The sequence below is a fragment of the Chlorocebus sabaeus genome, chromosome 9, assembly GCF_047675955.1.
Source record: "Chlorocebus sabaeus isolate Y175 chromosome 9, mChlSab1.0.hap1, whole genome shotgun sequence".
Classification (NCBI taxonomy): Eukaryota; Metazoa; Chordata; class Mammalia; order Primates; family Cercopithecidae; genus Chlorocebus; species Chlorocebus sabaeus.
Window position 1 is genome coordinate 52,191,158 of NC_132912.1, and position 21,444 is coordinate 52,212,601.

Genomic DNA, 21,444 nt, shown 5'->3' on the forward strand with positions numbered 1-21,444 from the left:
TGCTGCTGAATCCGGTTTGCCAGTATTTTATTGAGGATTTTTGCATCGATGTTCATCAGGGATATTGGTCTAAAATTCTCTTTTTTTGTTGTGTCTCTGCCAGGCTTTGGTATCAGGATGATGTTGGCCTCATAAAATGAGTTAGGGAGGATTCCCTCTTTTTCTATTGATTGGAATAGTTTCAGAAGGAATGGTACCAGCTCCTCCTTGTACCTCTGGTAGAATTCAGCTGTGAATCCATCTGGTCCTGGACTTTTTTTGGTTGGTAGGCTATTAATTATTGCCTCAATTTCAGAGCCTACTATTGGTCTATTCAGGGATTCAACTTCTTCCTGGTTTAGTCTTGGAAGAGTGTAAGTGTCCAGGAAATTATCCATTTCTTCTAGATTTTCCAGTTTATTTGCGTAGAGGTGTTTATAGTATTCTCTGATGGTAGTTTGTATTTCTGTGGGGTCAGTGATGATATCCCCTTTATCATTTTTAATTGCATCGATTTGATTCTTCTCTCTTTTCTTCTTTATTAGTCTTGCTAGTGGTCTGTCAATTTTGTTGATCTTTTCAAAAAACCAACTCCTGGATTCATTGATTTTTTGGAGGGTTTTTTGTGTCTCTATCTCCTTCAGTTCTGCTCTGATCTTAGTTATTTCTTGCCTTCTGCTAGCTTTCGAATGTGTTTGCTCTTGCTTCTCTAGTTCTTTTAATTGCGATGTTAGAGTGTCAATTTTAGATCTTTCCTGCTTTCTCTTGTGGGCATTTAGTGCTATAAATTTCCCTCTACACACTGCTTTAAATGTGTCCCAGAGATTCTGGTATGTTGTATCTTTGTTCTCATTGGTTTCAAAGAACATCTTTATTTCTGCCTTCATTTTGTTATGTACCCAGTAGTCATTCAGGAGCAGGTTGTTCAGTTTCCATGTAGTTGAGCGGTTTTGATTGAGTTTCTTAGTCCTGAGTTCTAATTTGATTGCACTGTGGTCTGAGAGACAGTTTGTTATAATTTCTGTTCTTGTACATTTGCTGAGGAGTGCTTTACTTCCGATTACGTGGTCAATTTTGGAGTAAGTACGATGTGGTGCTGAGAAGAATGTATATTCTGTTGATTTGGGGTGGAGAGTTCTATAGATGTCTATTAGGTCTGCTTGCTGCAGAGATGAGTTCAATTCCTGGATATCCTTGTTAACTTTCTGTCTCGTTGATCTGTCTAATGTTGACAGTGGAGTGTTGAAGTCTCCCATTATTATTGTATGGGAGTCTAAGTCTCTTTGTAAGTCTCTAAGGACTTGCTTTATGAATCTGGGTGCTCCTGTATTGGGTGCATATATATTTAGGATAGTTAGCTCTTCCTGTTGAATTGATCCCTTTACCATTATGTAATGGCCTTCTTTGTCTCTTTTGATCTTTGATGGTTTAAAGTCTGTTTTATCAGAGACTAGTATTGCAACCCCCGCTTTTTTTTGTTCTCCATTTGCTTGGTAAATCTTCCTCCATCCCTTTATTTTGAGCCTATGTATGTCTCTGCGTGTGAGATGGGTCTCCTGAATACAGCAGACTGATGGGTCTTGACTCTTTATCCAGTTTGCCAGTCTGTGTCTTTTAATTGGAGCATTTAATCCATTTACATTTAAGGTTAAGATTGTTATGTGTGAACTTGATCCTGCCATGATGATATTAACTGGTTATTTTGCTCGTTAGTTGATGCAGTTTCTTCCTAGCCTTGATGGTCTTTACATTTTGGCATGTTTTTGCAATGGCTGGTACCGGTTGTTCCTTTCCATGTTTAGTGCTTCCTTCAGGGTCTCTTGTAAGGCAGGCCTAGTGGTGACAAAATCTCTAAGCATTTGCTTATCTGTAAAGGATTTTATTTCTCCTTCACTTATGAAACTTAGTTTGGCTGGATATAAAATTCTGGGTTGAAAATTCTTTTCTTTAAGAATGTTGAATATTGGCCCCCACTCTCTTCTGGCTCGAAGAGTTTCTGCCGAGAGATCTGCTGTTAGTCTGATGGGCTTCCCTTTGTGGGTAACCCGACCTTTCTCTCTGGCTGCCCTTAAGATTTTTTCCTTCATTTCAACTTTGGTGAATCTGGCAATTATGTGTCTTGGAGTTGCTCTTCTCGAGGAGTATCTTTGTGGCGTTCTCTGTATTTCCTGGATTTGAATGTTGGCCTGCCCTACTAGGTTGGGGAAGTTCTCCTGGATGATATCCTGAAGAGTGTTTTCCAACTTGGTTCCATTTTCCCCCTCACTTTCAGGCACCCCAATCAGACGTAGATTTGGTCTTTTTACATAATCCCATACTTCTTGCAGGCTTTGTTCATTTCTTTTTCTTCTTTTTTCTTTTGGTTTCTCTTCTCGCTTCATTTCATTCATTTGATCCTCCATCGCTGACATTCTTTCTTCCAGTTGATCGAGACGGTTACTGAAGCTTGTGCATTTGTCACGTATTTCTCGTGCCATGGTTTTCGTCTCTTTCATTTCGTTTGTGAGCTTCTCTGCATTAATTACTCTAGCCATCAATTCTTCCACTTTTTTTTTCAAGATTTTTAGTTTCTTTGCGCTGGGTACGTAATTCCTCCTTTAGCTCTGAGAAATTTGATGGACTGAAGCCTTCTTCTCTCATCTCGTCGAAGTCATTCTCCGTCCAGCTTTGATCCGTTGCTGGCGATGAGCTGCGCTCCTTTGCCGGGGGAGATGCGCTCTTATTTTTTGAATTTCCAGCTTTTCTGCCCTGCTTTTTCCCCATCTTTGTGGTTTTATCTGCCTCTGGTCTTTGATGATGGTGATGTACTGATGGGGTTTTGGTGTAGGTGTCCTTCCTGTTTGATAGCTTTCCTTCTAACAGTCAGGATCCTCAGCTGTAGGTTGTAGCTGTAGGAGATTGCTTGAGGTCCACTCCAGACCCTGTTTGCCTGGGTATCAGCAGCAGAGGCTGCAGAAGATAGAATATTTCTGAACAGCGAGTGTACCTGTCTGATTCTTGCTTTGGAATCTTCCTCTCAGGGGTGTACTCCACCCTGTGAGGTGTGGGGTGTCAGACTGCCCCTAGTGGGGGATGTCTCCCAGTTAGGCTGCTCAGGGGTCAGGGACCCACTTGAGCAGGGAGTCTGTCCCTTCTCAGATCTCAACCTCCGTGTTGGGAGATCCACTGCTCTCTTCAAAGCTGTCAGACAGAGTCGTTTGCGTCTGCAGAGCTGCTGCGTTTGTTATTATTTACTGTGCCCTGTCCCCAGAGGTGGAGTCTACAGAGACAGGCAGGTTTCCTTGAGCTGCTGTGAGCTCCACCCAGTTCGAGCTTCCCAGCAGCTTTGTTTACCTACTTAAGCCTCAGCAATGGCGGGCGCCCCTCCCCCAGCCTCGCTGCTGCCTTGCCGGTAGATCACAGACTGCTGTGCCAGCAATGAGGGAGGCTCCGTGGGTGTGGGACACTCCCGGCCAGGTGTGGGATATGATCTCCTGGTGTGCCTGTCTGCTTAAAGCGCAGTATTGGGGTGGGAGTTACCTGATTTTCCAGGTGTTGTGTGTCTCAGTTCCCCTGGCTAGGAAAAGGGATTCCCTTCCCCCTTGCGCTTTCCAGGTGAGGCAATGCCTCGCCCTGCTTCAGCTCTCGCTGGTCGGGCTGCAGCAGCTGACCAGCACCGATCGTCTGGCACTCCCCAGTGAGATGAACCCAGTACCTCAGTTGAAAATGCAGAAATCGCCGGTCTTCTGTGTCGCTCGCGCTGGGAGTTGGAGACTGGAGCTGTTCCTATTCGGCCATCTTGCTCCGCCCCTATGAGCATTTTCTGTCTGTGGCTTTACACTGTTCTGTATTGTCACACTGGCCCACATCCAGCTATCAGCAGTACATTTATGTACAGTACATTTTATGTCTGAATACTTCTTTCCCATTTGTATAGTGCCTGGTATCTCTTTCTCCTTTGAACTGCAACAGGGAGCCAGTGTTCATATCCTGTCAGTCTTTAGGAGAGTCTGTCTTTCCTTAGATTTCAGACTACTTGGTTGCCCTGCAACTTCAGCTCTCTGATGGGTTCAAAATTTTTGATTTAGTGCTTCGTTTTTTCAACTTGTTTATATTGTTAGGGTATGAGTGATGCTCATACCAGCTTTCTATATTTAGACAGAAATGGAATTTTGAATATAAATATATTTTAAAAATAAAAATAAGAACATATTCCTTTGCAAACAGGGAATACCATGTCTTAGCTGTTAGAGTAAGGCCAGTTCCTAGGGAAAAGTAGATAGACATTGCTTTTTTCTTTCTTAGTACCCTCCTTGTCAGTTTCAGTTTAGAACTATGGTTAAGCTCCTCCTAGGGTCTGTTACTGAGGTCTATGCTCACAGAGGATTAATGACTAGAAAATATAAAGAACTGCATATTAATAAGTAAAAGATAACCAAATAGAAATATGGGCAAAACACATTAACAGGCATTTCACAGAAGAGAAAATAAGAAAAAGTGGTCCAACCTAATTTTGAATCAGGGAAGTGAAAATTAAATCATATTGAAATAATAATTTACACTGACTAGATGGTTTCCATTTTTAAAAATGTGATAATAGTTAATATTGGTGAGTATGTGGCTTGATGGAAACCATTTTGGAAAATAATTTTGTGTTTTTTTTAATGTGCACATGCCATATGCCCTAGCAATTTCCTTCCTGGTTATTTATCTTAGAGAAGCTCTTTTCCTTTTGTAACAGAAGACATATGCAAGAATGTCCATACTAGGCTTGTTTGTAATAGACTTCAACTGTAAATAACTCAGATATCTGTCAACACCAGCATGTATGAATTAGATATTGTATTTTGTTTAATGTGAAGATGAATAAACCCAGATGCAGTCTGAGCAAAAAAGTCGAGATTTAAAGCAAAATAATTTAATCTATATAAACTTGCAAAATATGCAAAACAGCATAAAGGGTAAACAAAACAAACAAAAGGAATGATAGCACAATTCAGAATATTGATTATACCCCGAGGGAGGAGGACAAGGAATGAGGTCTGGGAAGGGGACACAGGAGCATCAGGGGCTAATGTTCTGTTTTAAATTGGGTATGTATTGTTCTTTTTCTTAAAGATATTTCACTTAATTATTATTTTGTACCTCTTTTAACATTTAATAAAATATTTTAAAAGCCAAAATTAAAAAAATAAATTATAAAGTTAACATATGCTAATATTTTAATGAAAATCAATATAGAATGATATCGAGAAAAAGTTAATAATCTCCTCCCGTCATCTTGAATCCTGATTCAGAGGCAACCAATATTAATAGTTTATCTAACAATACACAAAGATATGAAAACAGATTTTCTGTTTAAAGTTTAAATGAAAATTGATGTATGCTCTACAACTCTACAATTACTCTGCAACCGTAGTTTTTAAAATTTAAACTATATTATGTACATAGGTTAAGACATATTCTAACATAGGATTAATAGTTGTCTAATATTTCATTGTATGTAGATACCATAATACATTCACCCATTCTCCAATTGGCTTTTCCTGCATTATATATTTTTACACATTTCCTAAGTACTGATACTTTGATTTTGGTTAGATTCCCTAAAGTAAGATAGTTAAGAAAAAGTTTATGTTCATCTTATATTTTAATGGGCAATACCAGATTCCTTTCCAAAAGTTTAGAGAAATTTATTGTTACCCTAAGCTGTTAGGGATGGTTCAATTTTCCCACCTTCCTGTTATTATTAGATAACTCTTTTTCTAATTTTTGCTAATCTGATGGATGAAAAACAGCATCTCCTTATTATTCAAATTTTTGTTATACTGATTACTAGTAGGATCAATTATCTTTTTTTGAGACAGAGTCTGGTTCTCTCGCCCAGGCTGGAGTGCAATGGCGTGATCTCGGCTCACTGAAACCTCTGCCTCCCAGGTTCAAGCAACTGTCCTGCCTCAGCATCTCGAGTAGCTGGGGCCACAGGCACGCATCAGCATGCCCGGCTAATTTTTGTATTTTTAGTAGAGACCAGGTTTCACCATGTTGGCCAGGCTGGTCTTGAACTCCTGACATTGTGATCCACCCCCGCTCGGCCTCCCAAAGTGCTGGGATTACAGGCGTGAGCCACTGCACCCGGCCGGGATCAAGTATCTTAATATATGTTTATTAACTTCTTCTTGAATTTGCGTATTTATAAACTTTGTTCATTGTTTTTCTTTTCTTATTAATTTGTAGGAACTCTTCACATGTTGGAAATCTTAACATGTTGTCTGTCCAACAAATGTGCTATAAATTGTGACCCTCAATTCTATACCTTAAGAAGGGAGACCTTCATGAACATTCTTAATTTCTAAAATGCTTAAAAAGGTCTTCTTTACAGGAAAAACATACAAATATTCTCCTAAATTTTCTTCAGAATTTTTATTCATTTATTTTGCTTAGATCATGACTCTATCTGCAGTTTACTACTAAATATTATAGGGCTATAGAAAACTGTATTTTCTTTCATATGACTAGACAGTTATACCAGCACTATTCACTAAGTAAACCACATTTCCCAAATGAATTTATGTATACTTTTATCACGTATTAAGTTTCCAAAAATGTTTGATCCTTTTGTATTCTCTAAATTTTTTTACTAATTGACTTGTTTGTTCCTGTGGATGTATTATAGTATTCGGTTTTGATTCTATTCATTCTAAATTTATCTGGAAAGGAAAATCCTCCTCTAACTTTTTAAAAAATATCTTTTTGTAGCTATTTGGGCAAGTTTTTGCTACCTCGGTGATTTTAAATTATTTTGTTCATTCTTGTGTAAACTTGTTTGAAATTTAGATAGAATGACATGCCAGTTATATTCATTCAGGTAGGATTGGCACTGTTGTGATTTTAAGTTCTTCCTTCCACATATAGAACGAGAGGAGTCAAGAGATCATCCACAGTGCATCTGAGCACAGAATAGCTGCTGCCCCATGTTCGCCTTCCATATCTGACATGAGGACCTCACTTGTACCCTGTCTTAGCTGGAAGCATTCAGGAAACAGAATTCTGGGAAAAGTGGTCCAGCCTAGCCATGTTAACATATTATAAAGCTGTCACAGTCCAGACTATATCAGGCTGGCACCCATACACATCGTTTTAAATGTTACTTAATATCCAAATAAAGACAACATTATGCTTGCATCTACAGTGATAAAACTAATCTGTGTACAACTGAAAACATTCTCTCCCCTTCTCCAAAAGTGTCTCTTTCTTATCTTGAGTGATAGTCTTTCTTTTCCAAGTGATTCATATTCCCTTTAATACTTTTAAAAGAAAACAAAAATATGATATATATATAATATGCATATCAAAAAAGAAAAAATCACAATATTATATCCCTGTTTATGCAGCTGGTCACATGGTTGTATCTGGTTTTGATCACTGCTGTCTTACACCTGTTTGGTATTCTCTTTCAGTTCAGCAAACATCCTATTTGGTTGTGGTTCCTGGTCTGATAGGGTGACCCAAACATTCATTCCTCAAGATCTAACTCATTCTGCCTGGATTGGGTTGTAGTTTTCCATTGACTTTAATCACCTTGACACACCCTAGAGGATCATTGGCATGGCAGACATATTCCTCCTCACCCCATTGGATAGCAGTAGCCCCATTTCCCCTTAATACTTATAATCCAGCATACTAGGCAGTGTAGTAATCCCCCTTTCCATGATTATTCAGTAGCATATGAAGAGCCCGAAATGGCGTAGTGGCGTTCTCCAATTCCAGTTCAATGGATTTGTAGTTGTTTCTCCTGATGGAAGCATTCCTCACTCTGTTTAGGTCTGCTTTGATTTCTTTCATCAGTGTTTGTTTGTTTTGCAGTCTTAACATATAGATTGTATATATGTTTTGTTACATTTATATCTAAGTATTCCATATGTTTTGGTGCTATTGTAAATGGGACTTATGAAAAATATTGTAGCTTCTATTGTTCATTGATAGTAGATAGAAATATGATTGATTTTTGTATATTACCTATGTGTTACCCTTCAACCTTCCTAAACTCTCATTAATTCCAGGACCTTTTAAATATAGTTTTTGGAATTTTTTTATGTAGATACTTATGTTGATGAATAAACACAGTTTATTTTTCTACCTTTACAATGCATATGCCCTTTTCTTTCTTCTTTCTTTCTTTCTTTCTTTCTTTCTTTCTTTCTTTCTTTCTTTCTTTCTTTCTTTCTTTCTTTCTTTCTCTTTCTTTCTTTCTTTTTCTTTCTCTTCCTTCCTTCCTTCCTTCCTTCCTCCCTGCCCCCCCCTCCCTCCCTCCCTCTCTCCCTCCCTCTCCCTCCCTCCTCCTCCTCTTTCTTTCTTTCCTTTTCTTTCTTTCTTTCTTTCTCTTTCTCTTTCTTTCTTTCTTTCTTTCTTTCTTTCTTTCTTTCTTTCTTTCTTTCTTTCTTTCTTTCTTTCTTTCTTTCTTTCTTTCCTTCCTTCTTTCCTTCCTTCCTTCCTTCCTTCACCCTCCCTCCCTCCCTCCCTCTCTCCCTCTCTCCCTCCCTCCTCCTCCTCCTTTCTTTCCTTCCTTCCTTCCTTCCTTCCTTCCTTCCTTCCTTCCTCCTTCCTTCCTTCCTTCCTTCCTTCCTTCTTCCTTTCTTTCTTTCTTTCTTTCTTTCTTTCTTTCTTTCTTTCTTTCTTTCTTTCTTTCTTTCTTTCTTTCTTTCTTTCTTTCTTTCTTTTCTTTCTTTCTTCTTTCTTTCTTTCTCTTTCTTTCTCTCTCTCTCTTTCTTTCTCTCTCTCTCTTCTTTCGTTCGTTCTTTCGTTCTTTCATTCTTTCGTTCTTTCTTTCTATCTTTCTTCCCTCCCTCCCTCCCTCCCTTCCTTCCTTCCTTTTATTTATTTATTTTTTTTTTTTGACTTATTGACTTATTGCATTAGCATTAACCTTTGGTACAATGCTGAATAAGAGGAAAGAGAGTGGACATCTTTCTAGATTCTCCATTTTGGGGAGAAAGCATTCTATTTTTCATCATAAAGTATAATGTTAGCTGTAGGATTTTTGTGAATGCCATTTATCAGATTAAGGGAGCCTTCTTTTTATTCTAGTTTCCCGAAGAGTTATTATGAATGGATTCTTACTTTTGTTAAATGCGTTTTCTGCATCTATTGAGATGATCATATAATTTTTCTTTTTTAGCCTGTTGATATATGATGAGTTACTTTGGTTGATTTCCAAATATCTAACGTGCTTTGCATTCCAGGGATAAGTCCAACTTGCTCATGGTATAATATTGTTTTTATCTTTTATGATTTGATTTGTTAGTATTTTCCTGAAGACTTTTTCTGTGTTTATATTCATGACGGATATTGATCTGTAATTTTCTTTTTTGTGATATCTTTTTCTGGTTTTAGTATCAGAGTAATACTTTCCTTATAAAATTATTTGGAAGTGTTTTCTCCTCTTCAATATTATGGAAAAGTTTGTATAAAATTGGTAGTATCGCTTCCTTAAATGTTTGGTAAAATTCACCAGTGAGGCCAACTGGACCCGGAATTTGTGAGGTTTCTAAATACATATTTGTGTTAGTTTTTTTTGGGAGGGGGGAGAGGCTTTTATAACAAAGTATCGAAGAATGGCTCTCATGGTTCTGTGGGCTAGCAGTCCAACATCAAGGTGTCAGCAAAGTTGATTTCTTCTGAGGCCTCTCTCTTCGGCTTGCAGGTGGCCCTCTTTCCTCTGTGTCTTCACATGGTCTTCCTGCTGTGTATATCCGTGTCTTATCTCTGCCGATAAGGATACCAGTTACATTACATTAAGGGCTATTCTAATGCCTTCATTTTAACTGAATCATCTCTTTATATACCCTATCTCCAAAGACAGTCACATTTAGTTACTGGGAGTTAGGACTTAGCATATATGTATTTTTTGGGGAGTTACACAATTCAGCCCACAACAGTATTCAATTATTTAATTGATATAGGACTATTTAGGTTGTCTCTCTCTTTTTTTAAATGAGCTTTGGCAGTTTGTATTTTTCAGTGAATTTGTCCCATTCATGTAAATTGTCTAACTTATGACACTAGAGTTGTTTGTAATATTCCCTTATTAACTTTTTAATGTCTTATCTTCATTGATCACCTCTCTTTTTTTTCAATTACATAAAATGTGTCTTTGTTCTGTGTTTCTTGATCAGTTTGGCTAGAGACTGTATCAATTCTGTTGATATTTTCCAAGAACTAGCCTTTAGTTTCACTTACTTTCTCATTGTTTTCAATTTCATTGATTTCTGCTTTTTATTATTTCATATTTCCTTCTTGCTTTGGATTTTATTTTATCTTTTCTTAATTTATTAAGGTGGAAACTTAGATTATTGATATATTTATTTTTCATAAATACAACTGGCGCTCCATATCTGTAGATTCTGCATCTGCAAATTCAACCAACTGTGGATCAAAGATATTTTAAGAACAAAGATAACAATACAACAACAAAAAAATTACAAATTTTAAAAATATAGTATAGCAACTATTTACATGGCATTTATGTTGTATTGGGTATAAGTAATCTAGACATGATTTAAAGTATCTGAGAGAGAGGATGTGTTTAGATTATATGCAAATACTATGCTATTTTATGTAAAGGACTTGAGCATCTGAGGATTTTGGTATTGGTGGGAGGTCCTGGAACCAATCCCTTGCAAATACAGAGGGACAACAGTAGTACAAGCATTTAATACAACAAATCTTTCTGTAAGTACTGCTTTAGTTGCATCCCACACATTTTGAAGTGTTTTTATTTTCATTCAATTTATAATGTTTTCTCATTCTAAGTAGCAAAAGATGGAACAATTTGAACAACAATCTAATGTAGCAGTGGATTATAGTATGAAATATAAAATAATCTTCCATGAGTTCATACTGATATAAATAAATGATTAAATATGTTAATAAATGGGAAAGAAGAGACAAATCTCCCATGCAGAAGAATTTGTGATAAATTACATTGATATTCAATTTTAAAGGAAGTGGATCATAATTTCCCAACTCTTAAGTGTGGGTTGCACATACTGACTTTCTTTCAAAAAGTGCAGTATGGCCAGAGGAGTACAAAGAATAATTGCATAGTAGAGAAACCTAATAAACACTACTGCAGCCAGGTGATCAAGGTCACCATCAACTGTCATACATCATGTTGATAGAATATACCCTTGATACTATGGATGAATATGGCACTCTACTTCTGTGATCTTATTCCTGAAAACCCATAACCCCAGTCTTAATCATGAGGAAAAAAATAGACAAATTTCAATAGTAAGGCATTGAAGAATACACCTGGCCAATACTCTTCAAACCTATCAAGGTCATCAAAAACAAGGAAATCTGAGAAGCCGTTGTAGCCAAAAGTTGCCCGAGGAGACCTGACAACTAAATACAATGTTTTATCCTAGATGGGCTCCTGAAACAGTAAAAAGATATTAAGGAAATCTAAGAAAACCAAAATATAGTATGCACTTTAGTTAACAAAAATGTATCAATATTGGTTCAATACTAATGAATGTACCACCCAAATGTAAAACATTAATAGTAAGTGAAACTTTGGCAGGGGATATATGGGAATTCTATGTGCTCATTTTTTTAATATAAAACTTTTCTAAAAAATAAAATCTATACATTTTTAACAAAATGTCTTCCTATTTCTCTTGTGACTTCCTCTTTGATCTACGGGTTACTTAGTGGTATTTTCTCCAAATTATTTTTATTGTAGTAAACTTTACATAACATAACATTTACTATCTTAACCATTTTAAGTATATATGTCAGTATTATTAATTATATTTTTAAAAATTTGTTTGTACCTTTGGAATCATTGCCAGATCCAACATCTTGAAGTTATTGTCATGTTTTCTTGTAAGAGTTTTATAGTTTTAGCTTTTACATGTAGGTAATGGATCCATTTTGAGTTAATTTTTGTATACGGCATTTGGTAAAGATCCAATTTTATTATTTTGCATGTGGATATCCAGCTTCCCAGCACCATTTGTGTAAAGACTGTTTTTTTTCCCATTAAATGGCCTTGACAACTTTTGAAAATCATTGGGTTTTATTTCTGGACTCTTTCTTCTATTCCCTTGGCCTATATGTCTGTCTGTGCACGTACCAGACTGTTTTGATTACTGTAGTATTGTAGTAAGTTTTGAAATCAAGAAGTGTGAGTCTTTTTTTTCCCCATATTTTTCAGGATTGTTTTAGCTGTTTGGGGTCCTTTGAAATTCCATATGAATTTTAGGATGAGTTTGTCTATTTATGCAGAAGGGGTCATTGGGATTTTGATAAGGATTGCATTGAATCTGTAGATCGTTTTGGTTAGTACTGATATCTTAATGATATTAAATCTTCCAAACTATGAACATGAGATGTACTTGTTTAATTTTTTTTCAGCAATGTTTTGTAGGTCTCTTTGTACAAATCTTTCCCTTTCCCTTCTTGGCTAATTTCAAAGTATTTTATTTCTTTTTATATGTTATTGTAAATGAAATTGTCTTCTTAATTTCATTTTCAGATGGTTCATGTGAGTATATATAAATGCAACTGATTTTTGTGTGTGACTTTTTATCCTGCCACTTTACAGAATTTATTTTTCTTTAACTCTGTGTGTGTGTGTGTGTGTGTGTGTGTGTGTGTGTGTAAAATCCAGTCATCTTTAGGATTTTCTATGTATATCATATCATTTGCAGATAGAGGTGTTTACTTTTTGTTTTCCCCAATTTGGATGCCTTTTGTTTCTTTTTTTCCCCTAATTTCTCTGACTAGGACTTCCAATACTATGTTAAGTAGAAGTGGCAAAAGTGGCATCCGTGCCTTGTTTCTGATCTTAGGGGAAAAGCTTTTACTCTTTCAACATTGATTATGTTTGCTGTGGGTTTTCCATATATAACTTTTATTATGTTTATGTATCTTCCTTATGTTCCTAGTTTGTTGAATTTTTTTTCTGCAAACAAATAGGCCGGACATGGTGGCTCATGCCTGTAATCCCAGCACTTTGGGAGGCCAAGGCAGGCAGATCACCTGAGGTCGGGGAGTTCATGACCATTCTGGCCAACATGTCTCTACTAAAGAAAATGTACAAAAATTAGCTGGATGTGGTAGCAGGTGCCTGTAATCCCAGCTACTTTGGAGTCTGAGGCAGGAGAGTCACTTGAATCCAGGAGGCAGAGGTTGCAGTGAGCCAGGATCTCTCCAGTGTACTTCAGCCTGCGCAACAGTGAAACTCTGTCAAAAAAAAAAAAAAAAAAAAAAAAAAAAAAAAAGAATATAACCTTGAAAGGATGTTGAATTTTGTCAGATACTTTCTCTGCATCAATCGAGATAGTGATGTCTTTTTTCCCCTTTCATTCTGTTAATGTGTTGTATTACCTTGATTTTAAGGATGTTAAGTCATCCTTGCATTCTGATAATAAATCCCACATAGTCTTTTGATCTTTTTAATATGCTGCTGAATATTTGCTTTGCTACTATTTTGTTGAGGATTTTTACATCAATGTTTAAGATGGATATAGGCCTTTAATATTCTTTTTTTGTAGGGTAATTGTCTGGCTTTGATATTGGGATAATGCTGGCCTCATAGAATAAGTTAGGAAGTGTTCCCTACTCTTTAATTTTTTTGAACAGTTGAGAAGTATTGGTGTTAGTTCTTTAAATGTTTGGTAGAATTTACCATTGAAGCCAGTGGATCCAGGGCTTACTTTTTTGGGATAATTTTGATAACTTATTCAATCACCTTACTAGTTATAGGTCTATTTCTTTGTGGTTTGGTTTTGGTAGGTTTTGTGTTTCTATAAATTTGTCTATTTCATTGAGGTTATCCAGCTTTTTTTTTTTTTGCATACAATTGATCATAGTACTCCCTTATCTTTTTTGTGTCTTTAGAATTGGTAGTAATGTCCTCATTTTTATTTCTGATTTCAGTAATTTGATTCTTTTCTCTTTTTATCTTAGTTTATCTAATTAAAGCTTCATCACATCATTTTGTTGATATTTTTGAACAACTTGCTTTTAGTTTCATTGATTTTTCTCTTTTTTATATTTTATATTTTGACCTCTGCTCTAATCTTTACTATTTCCTTCCTTTTATTAGCTTTAGGTTTAGTTTGTTCTTCTTTTTGTAATTCCTTACGTTGTAAAGCTAGTTTGAGGTCTTGTTTTATTCGTGTAAGCATTTATAGCTATAAATTCCCCCCTTCACCCTGCTTTTGCTGTGTCCCATAGTTTTGATATGTTGTGTTATGTTTTCATTCATTTCTAAATGTTTCTAATTTCCCTTGTAATTTCTTCTTTGATCCATTGGAATTTTAAAAATATGTTAATTTTCACAAATTTGTAAGTTTATCAGTTTTTCTTATATTTGATTTCTAATTTTATCTCTTGTATTTGGAGAAGATACTCTTTGTGATATTAATCTTTTAAAATTGATTGATACTTAGTTTAAAGCCTAACACATGCAAAGTATTACATGTGTTCTTGAATATGTGGTCTGTTATTGCACAGAGGATTCTGTATGTATCTGTTAGATATACTTCGTTTATTATATTGTTCAATTCCTCCCTCTTCTTCTATCTGATTGTTCTATCCACTAATGAAAATGGGATATTGAAGTCTTCAATTATTGTTATAAAACTGTTTATCTCTTCATTCCTGTCAATTTTTGCTTTATGTATTTTGATTACCTGTTATTAGGTGCATAAATGTTTATAATTGTTATATGTTCTTGCTGTATTGAACCTTTTATATAGAACCTGATATATAATGTCCTTCTTTGTCATTTTTAACTTTTTAAAATTAAAATCAGTTTTATCTGATATTAATATAGCTATTCATGCTCTGTTTTGGTTCCTGTTTGCATGGAATATTTCTTTTACTTTTAACCTATTTGTGTCTTTGGATCTAAAGTGAGTCCCTTGTAGACAGTGTATAGTTGGGTCATGTTTTTATTTTTTAATCCATTCTGCCAATCTCTCTTTCAATTGGAGAGTTTAATTCATTTACATCTAAAGTAATTACTGATAAGGAGGGACTTCTCTCATTTTGCTGTTTTAAAAAAATATTTCTTGTAGCTTTTCTGTTCCTCATTTTTTTTTTTTTTTGCCTTACTGTCTCCTTTTGTATTTAGTTGCCTTTTGTAAAAAAAATTTAAAATTTTTAAAACTTTCCTTTATATATATTTTTTAGCTATTTTCTTTGTGGTTACCATGGGCATTATATTTAACATCCTAAACTTATCACTCTAATTTGGATTTATGCCAGCTTAATTCAGTAAAATACAAAATAAAAACAAAAAACTGTGCTCCTTTAACAGTTCTGCCCCCCACCTTTTTCATTTGTTATCACAAAATTACATTCTTATATATTATGTGTCCCAAAGCATAAAATAATGTTTTTAATGCTTTAGTTTCCTATGTAGAAAACAAAATGTGGATTTACAATCTAAAGTTATGACAGTTTTTATTTTTAGACTAATAAATTTAGAAAAATATCATCTCAAATCATAAAGAAAAGAAAAAGTGAAGTTACACATTATTGTTACAAGAATACTAGCTTTTATAATTAGTCATGTATTTGCTGAAATCTTAATTTCTTTGTGTGGATTTTTTCTTTGATTACATTAAAGTTGTCACTCAGTTGTCTTCTGGCTTATATTGTTTTTGATGAGCTTTTGGATCTGAGGCTTGGTGTCTCATTCATTTTGGAAGAAATTCTCAGTTATTATCTTTTCAAATATTTCTTCTGCCCAATTCTCCTTCTCTTCTATTTTGGGATTTCATTTACAGGTATAATATATTAGTCTGTTTGATATTGGCTTGTAGTTCTTGGATGGTCTCTTCTTCTCTGCCACTCATCTACCTTTTTTCTCTGTGTTCTAATTTGGATAATTCCTCTTGATTTATTTTGTAATTCATGAACTCTTTTCTTGCCTCTGTAAAATCTACTGATGAGCTTATCAATAATGTGCTTAATTTCTTACAATATTTTTTTACTTTAAGCATTTCCACTTGATTCTTTTTTATGGCTTCCATTTCTCCATTGAAATTCTCCATTTGTTCATGTATGTTGTTTACTTTTCCCACTGACTTTTCACACCTCGGTTATTACTATTTTAAATTCATCACTTGACAGTTTTAACATATGTTATATCTCTGTTTTAAAAAAATACTTCTTGTAGCTTTTATACAAAAAATTCTACAAAAAATATTTCTTGTAGCTATTTTCTACAAAATAACCTTGTAGCTCCAGGTTCTGTTGATTGTTTTGTCTCTTGACAACTTTTTTCTCTTTTTCTTCTGTGTGTACTCTATAATTTTTTGGTTGAAAACTAGATATTGTATAGTCTAGAGATGGAAGTAAAAATGCCTTATCCATAGTTTCGCTCTTCATAGTTTCAATTACCTGCAGTCGACCACAGACTACAAATGTTAAATGGACAATTCTAGATATAAACAGTAAGTTTTCAATTGTACGCTGTTCTGAGCAGTGTGATGAAACCTCACACTGTCTAGCTCTTTCCTGCCTGGGAGTGAATCATCCCTTTGTCCAGCATATTCATGCTGTATATGCTACCTGCCTGTTGGCCAACTAGTAGTCATCTTGGTTATCAGATCTACTGTTTTGGCCTCACAGTGCTTGTGTTCAAGTAACTCTTATTTTACTTAGTAATGACCCCAAAGAGCAGTAATGCTGGCAGTTTGGATATGCCAAAGGGAAGCTGTAAAGTGCTTTCTTTACGTGAAAAGGTGAAAGTTTTTGACTTAATAAGGAAAGAAAAAAAATCATATGCTAAAGTTGCTTAGACCTATGGTAAGAATGAATCTTCTATCCAAGTTTTGCTGTTGCACATCAGAGTGCCAAAGTTATGGCCACAGTGCATGATACATACTTACTTAAGATGGAAAAGGCAGTAAATTTATGGGTGGAAGACATGAACAAAAATGTGTTTCAGTTGATGATAGTCAGGTTCAGTACTATCCAGAGTTTCAGGCATTCACTGGGGGTCTTGGAACATATCCCCTGCAGATAAAGAGGAGCTATTGTAGTATTTTTTACCTAAGTTCTAGACGCTGAGGTACATAGGGATGGACATGCCTCTTTTTTTGGTAGCCCTTCAGTGTGAGGAGTTGCATCAATTTATTCAGTAATGCAGCAGGGCTTGGATTTGATGTTGCTATGGTTACCCTCAATACACCACCAGCTTCAAATTCCTCCAGTGTTACCTTGCATGTAGAGGATTTGCCTCAGTGTTTACTCCACCTTCTGCTTTAGCTCTTCCCATTGTACATGCACCTCAGAGAAGGTCCCCTCCATGATCTTGTCTAATTCCCAGCAGTACAGAGCTCTTACTTATGATTACCTTGCTTGCCAGCCTGGTTGGAGGTGACATTCTTTGATGTCCTTGTTCAGCCTCAGTCTTAGGAAGGCCTCAGGTGGTACTTTCTTTGTTATTCTGTCCATTCTCCAGGGGTAGGTAATGTCTTATGGCCTGAGTCCAGGATGCTCTTCTCCCTTCCCTACCCCCAATGTTAATGAGTCTTCACTTGTGCCTTGAGGATGACAGAGTTTCATGCCTTTCCCCCAGCTTCTTATGCTTTTGGTCCATTAGGGAAATAGGGAAAAACATTCTGGACATGCTTTGTGCCATTCCTGTGGATGCTGTTTTTCCCCTTCCCAAGCTTGCCCCACGAAGGAGGATTTCTCAAGTTCCTCACCCTGTCTCCAGCTTTTCTCCTGAGCCTCTGATGAGGTCCTCACATGCATTATCTTTTCATTGTTTGTTTTTAAACCTTTCTTGTCTTCATTAATAAATGTACACATGCCTTTGTCCTATGTCAATAAGTCGATTTTGAACTGTCTGCTTTGTTTCTTGCAGAATTTGATATAATTATAAATTGCTATAATTATGTACTTTTGAGTTTTACTTTTATTTTCTTAGGTTTATAAACTAATTTTTACCTCATTCTATTGTTTTCTTATTTCCTTGTGAACTCTTACTTAAAATAATTTATTTTTTTTTTCTTTTGACAGATGTTGCGTACACAGTGAATTTTCCTTTTTAAGCTTATCTTCCATTTTAGAATAGATTTTAAAAATTATTCTGCATGCTATATTATATTATATTATATTATTATTTTTTCTGTTTCATGTTTTATTGCATTTTGTTACGAACATGTATAGTTTTTTCTATCTCTTCGATTTTGTTGATTGAGCAGGAATGAATTCTTCTTGATTTCCATTTTTATTTGGATCTCATTATCTTCCCCTGTAAACTATATTTTGGAGGGCTGCATTTTTTATTTTGTCTGAGGACAATGATAAGTGTGCTGAAGGGATAGGGACCGAGGAGCAGGATACTCAAAGGGCATGGTGTGGCTGAAATGTTAAGCAGATATCATAGATGCCCTTACTCAATATCAATCATACCCTTCTCCTAGTGTACCTTCCTGTATGGCACAGGCAGAAAAATGAAAAATTACATTTTCAAGACTTCCTGGTAGCTTATTTGGGCTTCACTAATCATATGCACTTAGCCAAGATGTAAATATTTAGAGAGACATCCATTTTGTTGCTATGCATCATAGCAGGCTTGGCGTTCCTGGTCCTCATTGTAGGTAAGGTGATGTGTTATTAGAGCCAACAGTTGTGGTAGTGACTTTCTCATTTCTCCATTGTTGCTCAAGTGGTGTCATCCAGGAGCCAGTGGCTAGAAAAAATGATCTCCAACTTCCTCAGTTTCCTAATTGTAGTAGAGACAGAACTTTTCTTGGCAGACCATTATGCAGTGTTCTTGGATCATAATGAGAGAGGCATCTGCTCTTCAAGCCCGCCCAATGGTGATACAAGCACCAAATAGCTAGATCAAATCCCTTTCTGTAAACTTGCTGAAATGATTCCCGTGATCTACAGCTGAAACCTCACCTTTCTTGGACCAGGCTACAAGAAAAAGAGACCAAGTTCAGAATGATGTTAATGATAAAGATATGTATTTTCTACCATAATGGAAGTCCAGAGATAGGAAGGATTCCAGGTTCAGTATGATCAGTTGCTAATGTCACCAAGAACATAGGTTCTTTATGTTTTTCATATTTGCTATACTCCTTCCTTTTGTGGCCATAACAGGGCAGAGTATGATAATTAGGTCCTTAATGCTTCTTTGTTTATGTCTGTACAGAGGGATAAAGGTAGAAGAGAGGTTTGCTTCTCTTTTTTACAAGACCAGCCTGTTTCTGTGGGTGGCACAAATCACCTACCCATTTCTGAATTTTTCACTGGAAGGATCTTACTGTGGAATGATCACAAATGGCTTTAACTAACCAGAGGGGTAGAATCAGTGTTGGGGAGTCAACACCAGTGTTTGTTCCAGTCATTCTACATTTTCATTTTTTTCTCTCTTCATTCTCTCAGCTTTTGTACTAGCAAAGATGGAACACAATGTGAAGGTCTAAAGGTTTTCCTGCTGGGGATCAAAGATGATCAAAATGGCTTCTACTCTGGTGGAAATTTTATCTCCCCTTCTAGCCTGCTTAGACCTCCTTTCATACTAAGGTTAGGGAAATTTGTGAGAAATTTTAGGATTTCTGTGCCTGTCTATCCCAACCAAGAACCCTCACTTCCAATTCTACAAACAGTCTCTGTATGTAGTGGAGTTCCAAGACAAGATGTGCTTCCCAGGAATATGCAGATTCTTAGAAATGTCCACCTCTTTCTTTTTCTGTATTGTTTTGTATGTATCTTTTTGCTGGTATTAACTTGATTATTGTTCACATTATTTGGCTTTGCAAAGAGATCATGAGAACTTGTTTTACTTGAACATCTTACCTCAAAATTTTGAAGCTTTTAAAATATTCTTTTACTGTTGACATCTAGATTTATTGCATTTTGGCCAGTGGACCTGATGTATAAAATTTCAGATATTTGGAACCTTGACTGTCAACATGACCTAAAAGATCATAATTTTAAAAATAAAAAGATTGCATATGTTATTAAATATTAATAGAATGTTCTCCCTAATTATTGGTTACAAGTGTCCATATGTATCCATTATTCAGTCTTATTAATTACATTGCATAGATTCTCTCCATCCTTGGTGTGTGTGCACGTGTGTGTATTCATGTTCAATCTGTTTCAGAGTAATGAAACAGGACGTGAACTCTCCACATCCCCACATCTCAGACTCTAGGAACTTCCAAACACTTGGTCCCAGGGAAGGCAAAAGTTCTCTTTTTCCTAATCTAAGCCTTGTACGTTCTTGCTTTGGCATGACTGTCAATCCATATACCCAATTCACATTATAAAGCAGAACACTTCTCAATACACAGCATCTGTTATGTTTGTAGCACTGAACAGTTTTCTCCAAGGACAGTGGATTTTGTATAATTTCAAGGTGTAAATAGCCATGATTTTTTCCAAAGGAAGCCTATTTCAAAGTAATGTACTCTTTATCTGTGGAAAAATAAACTTCTTTTTACCCTTAAATGGTTGTGCCTTTAAGAGAAACAGAAACAAAAATAAAATCTCCCTTCACATATATACCAGTGACTTTATATGTGAATTTTTCTTTTCCTTAGATACACACAAAATTGTTTCTGAAGCGGAACTACATCAGTTGGCTCAGATTCGGCCATTAATATTCAATTTTCATGAGCAGACAGCCATCAAGGATTGTTTGAAAATGCTTGAGAAAAAAACAGGAGCGTATGATATCATGCAGGAATTTATGGTAAATATTTTCTTAACAAAAGTCTATATGTGATTTCTTTTTTATATCATTGCCAGAGGGTTTCTTTTCTTTTCTTTCTTTATTTGGTTTTAGTACATTATTTTTACTTTTAAATATTATATATATTTTAAAGTAATAGATGTACATGGTTAGGAAAAAAAAAGCCAAATAACATAAAAGGATATAAAATAGAAAGTCTCTCTCTTTCTCTCAAGACTTTCTAGGATGCCTTTACACTATTCATTTTGTCATTTTGTCATGCACACTTTTTAAAAAATTTGTTGGAATGCACTTTACATCCTTAAATTTGTTTTCCACCTAGATACAATTTCCAAATATATTATCAGCATGTATAGCAGTATCTCATTTTTTTAAGTGTTGCATAGTAATTATATGGTAATTAATTTTCAAAGTTGAGATACTTATAATATTTAATTTCTGAAATTAAGGTTCTTATCCATATAATTAACTACCATGCAACACTTGGACATTTAGGTTGTTCTAGTCTTTGCTATTATGAACAGCAGTCATCTCTCTTCATATGCTGTATGCATATATTTAAATATTTTTAGAACAAATTCCTAGAAAGACAATATTAATATCTTGGGCTATCAATTTTTTGGATCTTTTCTCATCTCTTAAATGACAAATTGTTTCTTATTGATTATTTAATTGGTATTTATTTGAGAACAAAAGAATATCTTTCCATATGTTTTTAAGCCTTTTATATTTTCAGAGAACTG

The 21,444-nt window shown here is 35.4% G+C and overlaps 1 protein-coding gene across 2 annotated transcripts in view; it reads left to right on the top strand.

The window, feature by feature from the left end:
• Positions 1 to 21,444, top strand: part of PTPN20 (protein tyrosine phosphatase non-receptor type 20) — a 69,708-nt gene that overhangs the window by 11,919 nt on the left and 36,345 nt on the right. For both annotated transcript variants that reach the window (XM_073018995.1, XM_007962648.3), the window contains exon 4: positions 20,550 to 20,701. In XM_073018995.1, the coding sequence (XP_072875096.1) occupies positions 20,550 to 20,701 (152 nt within the window). The remainder of the gene's footprint in view (positions 1 to 20,549; positions 20,702 to 21,444) is intronic.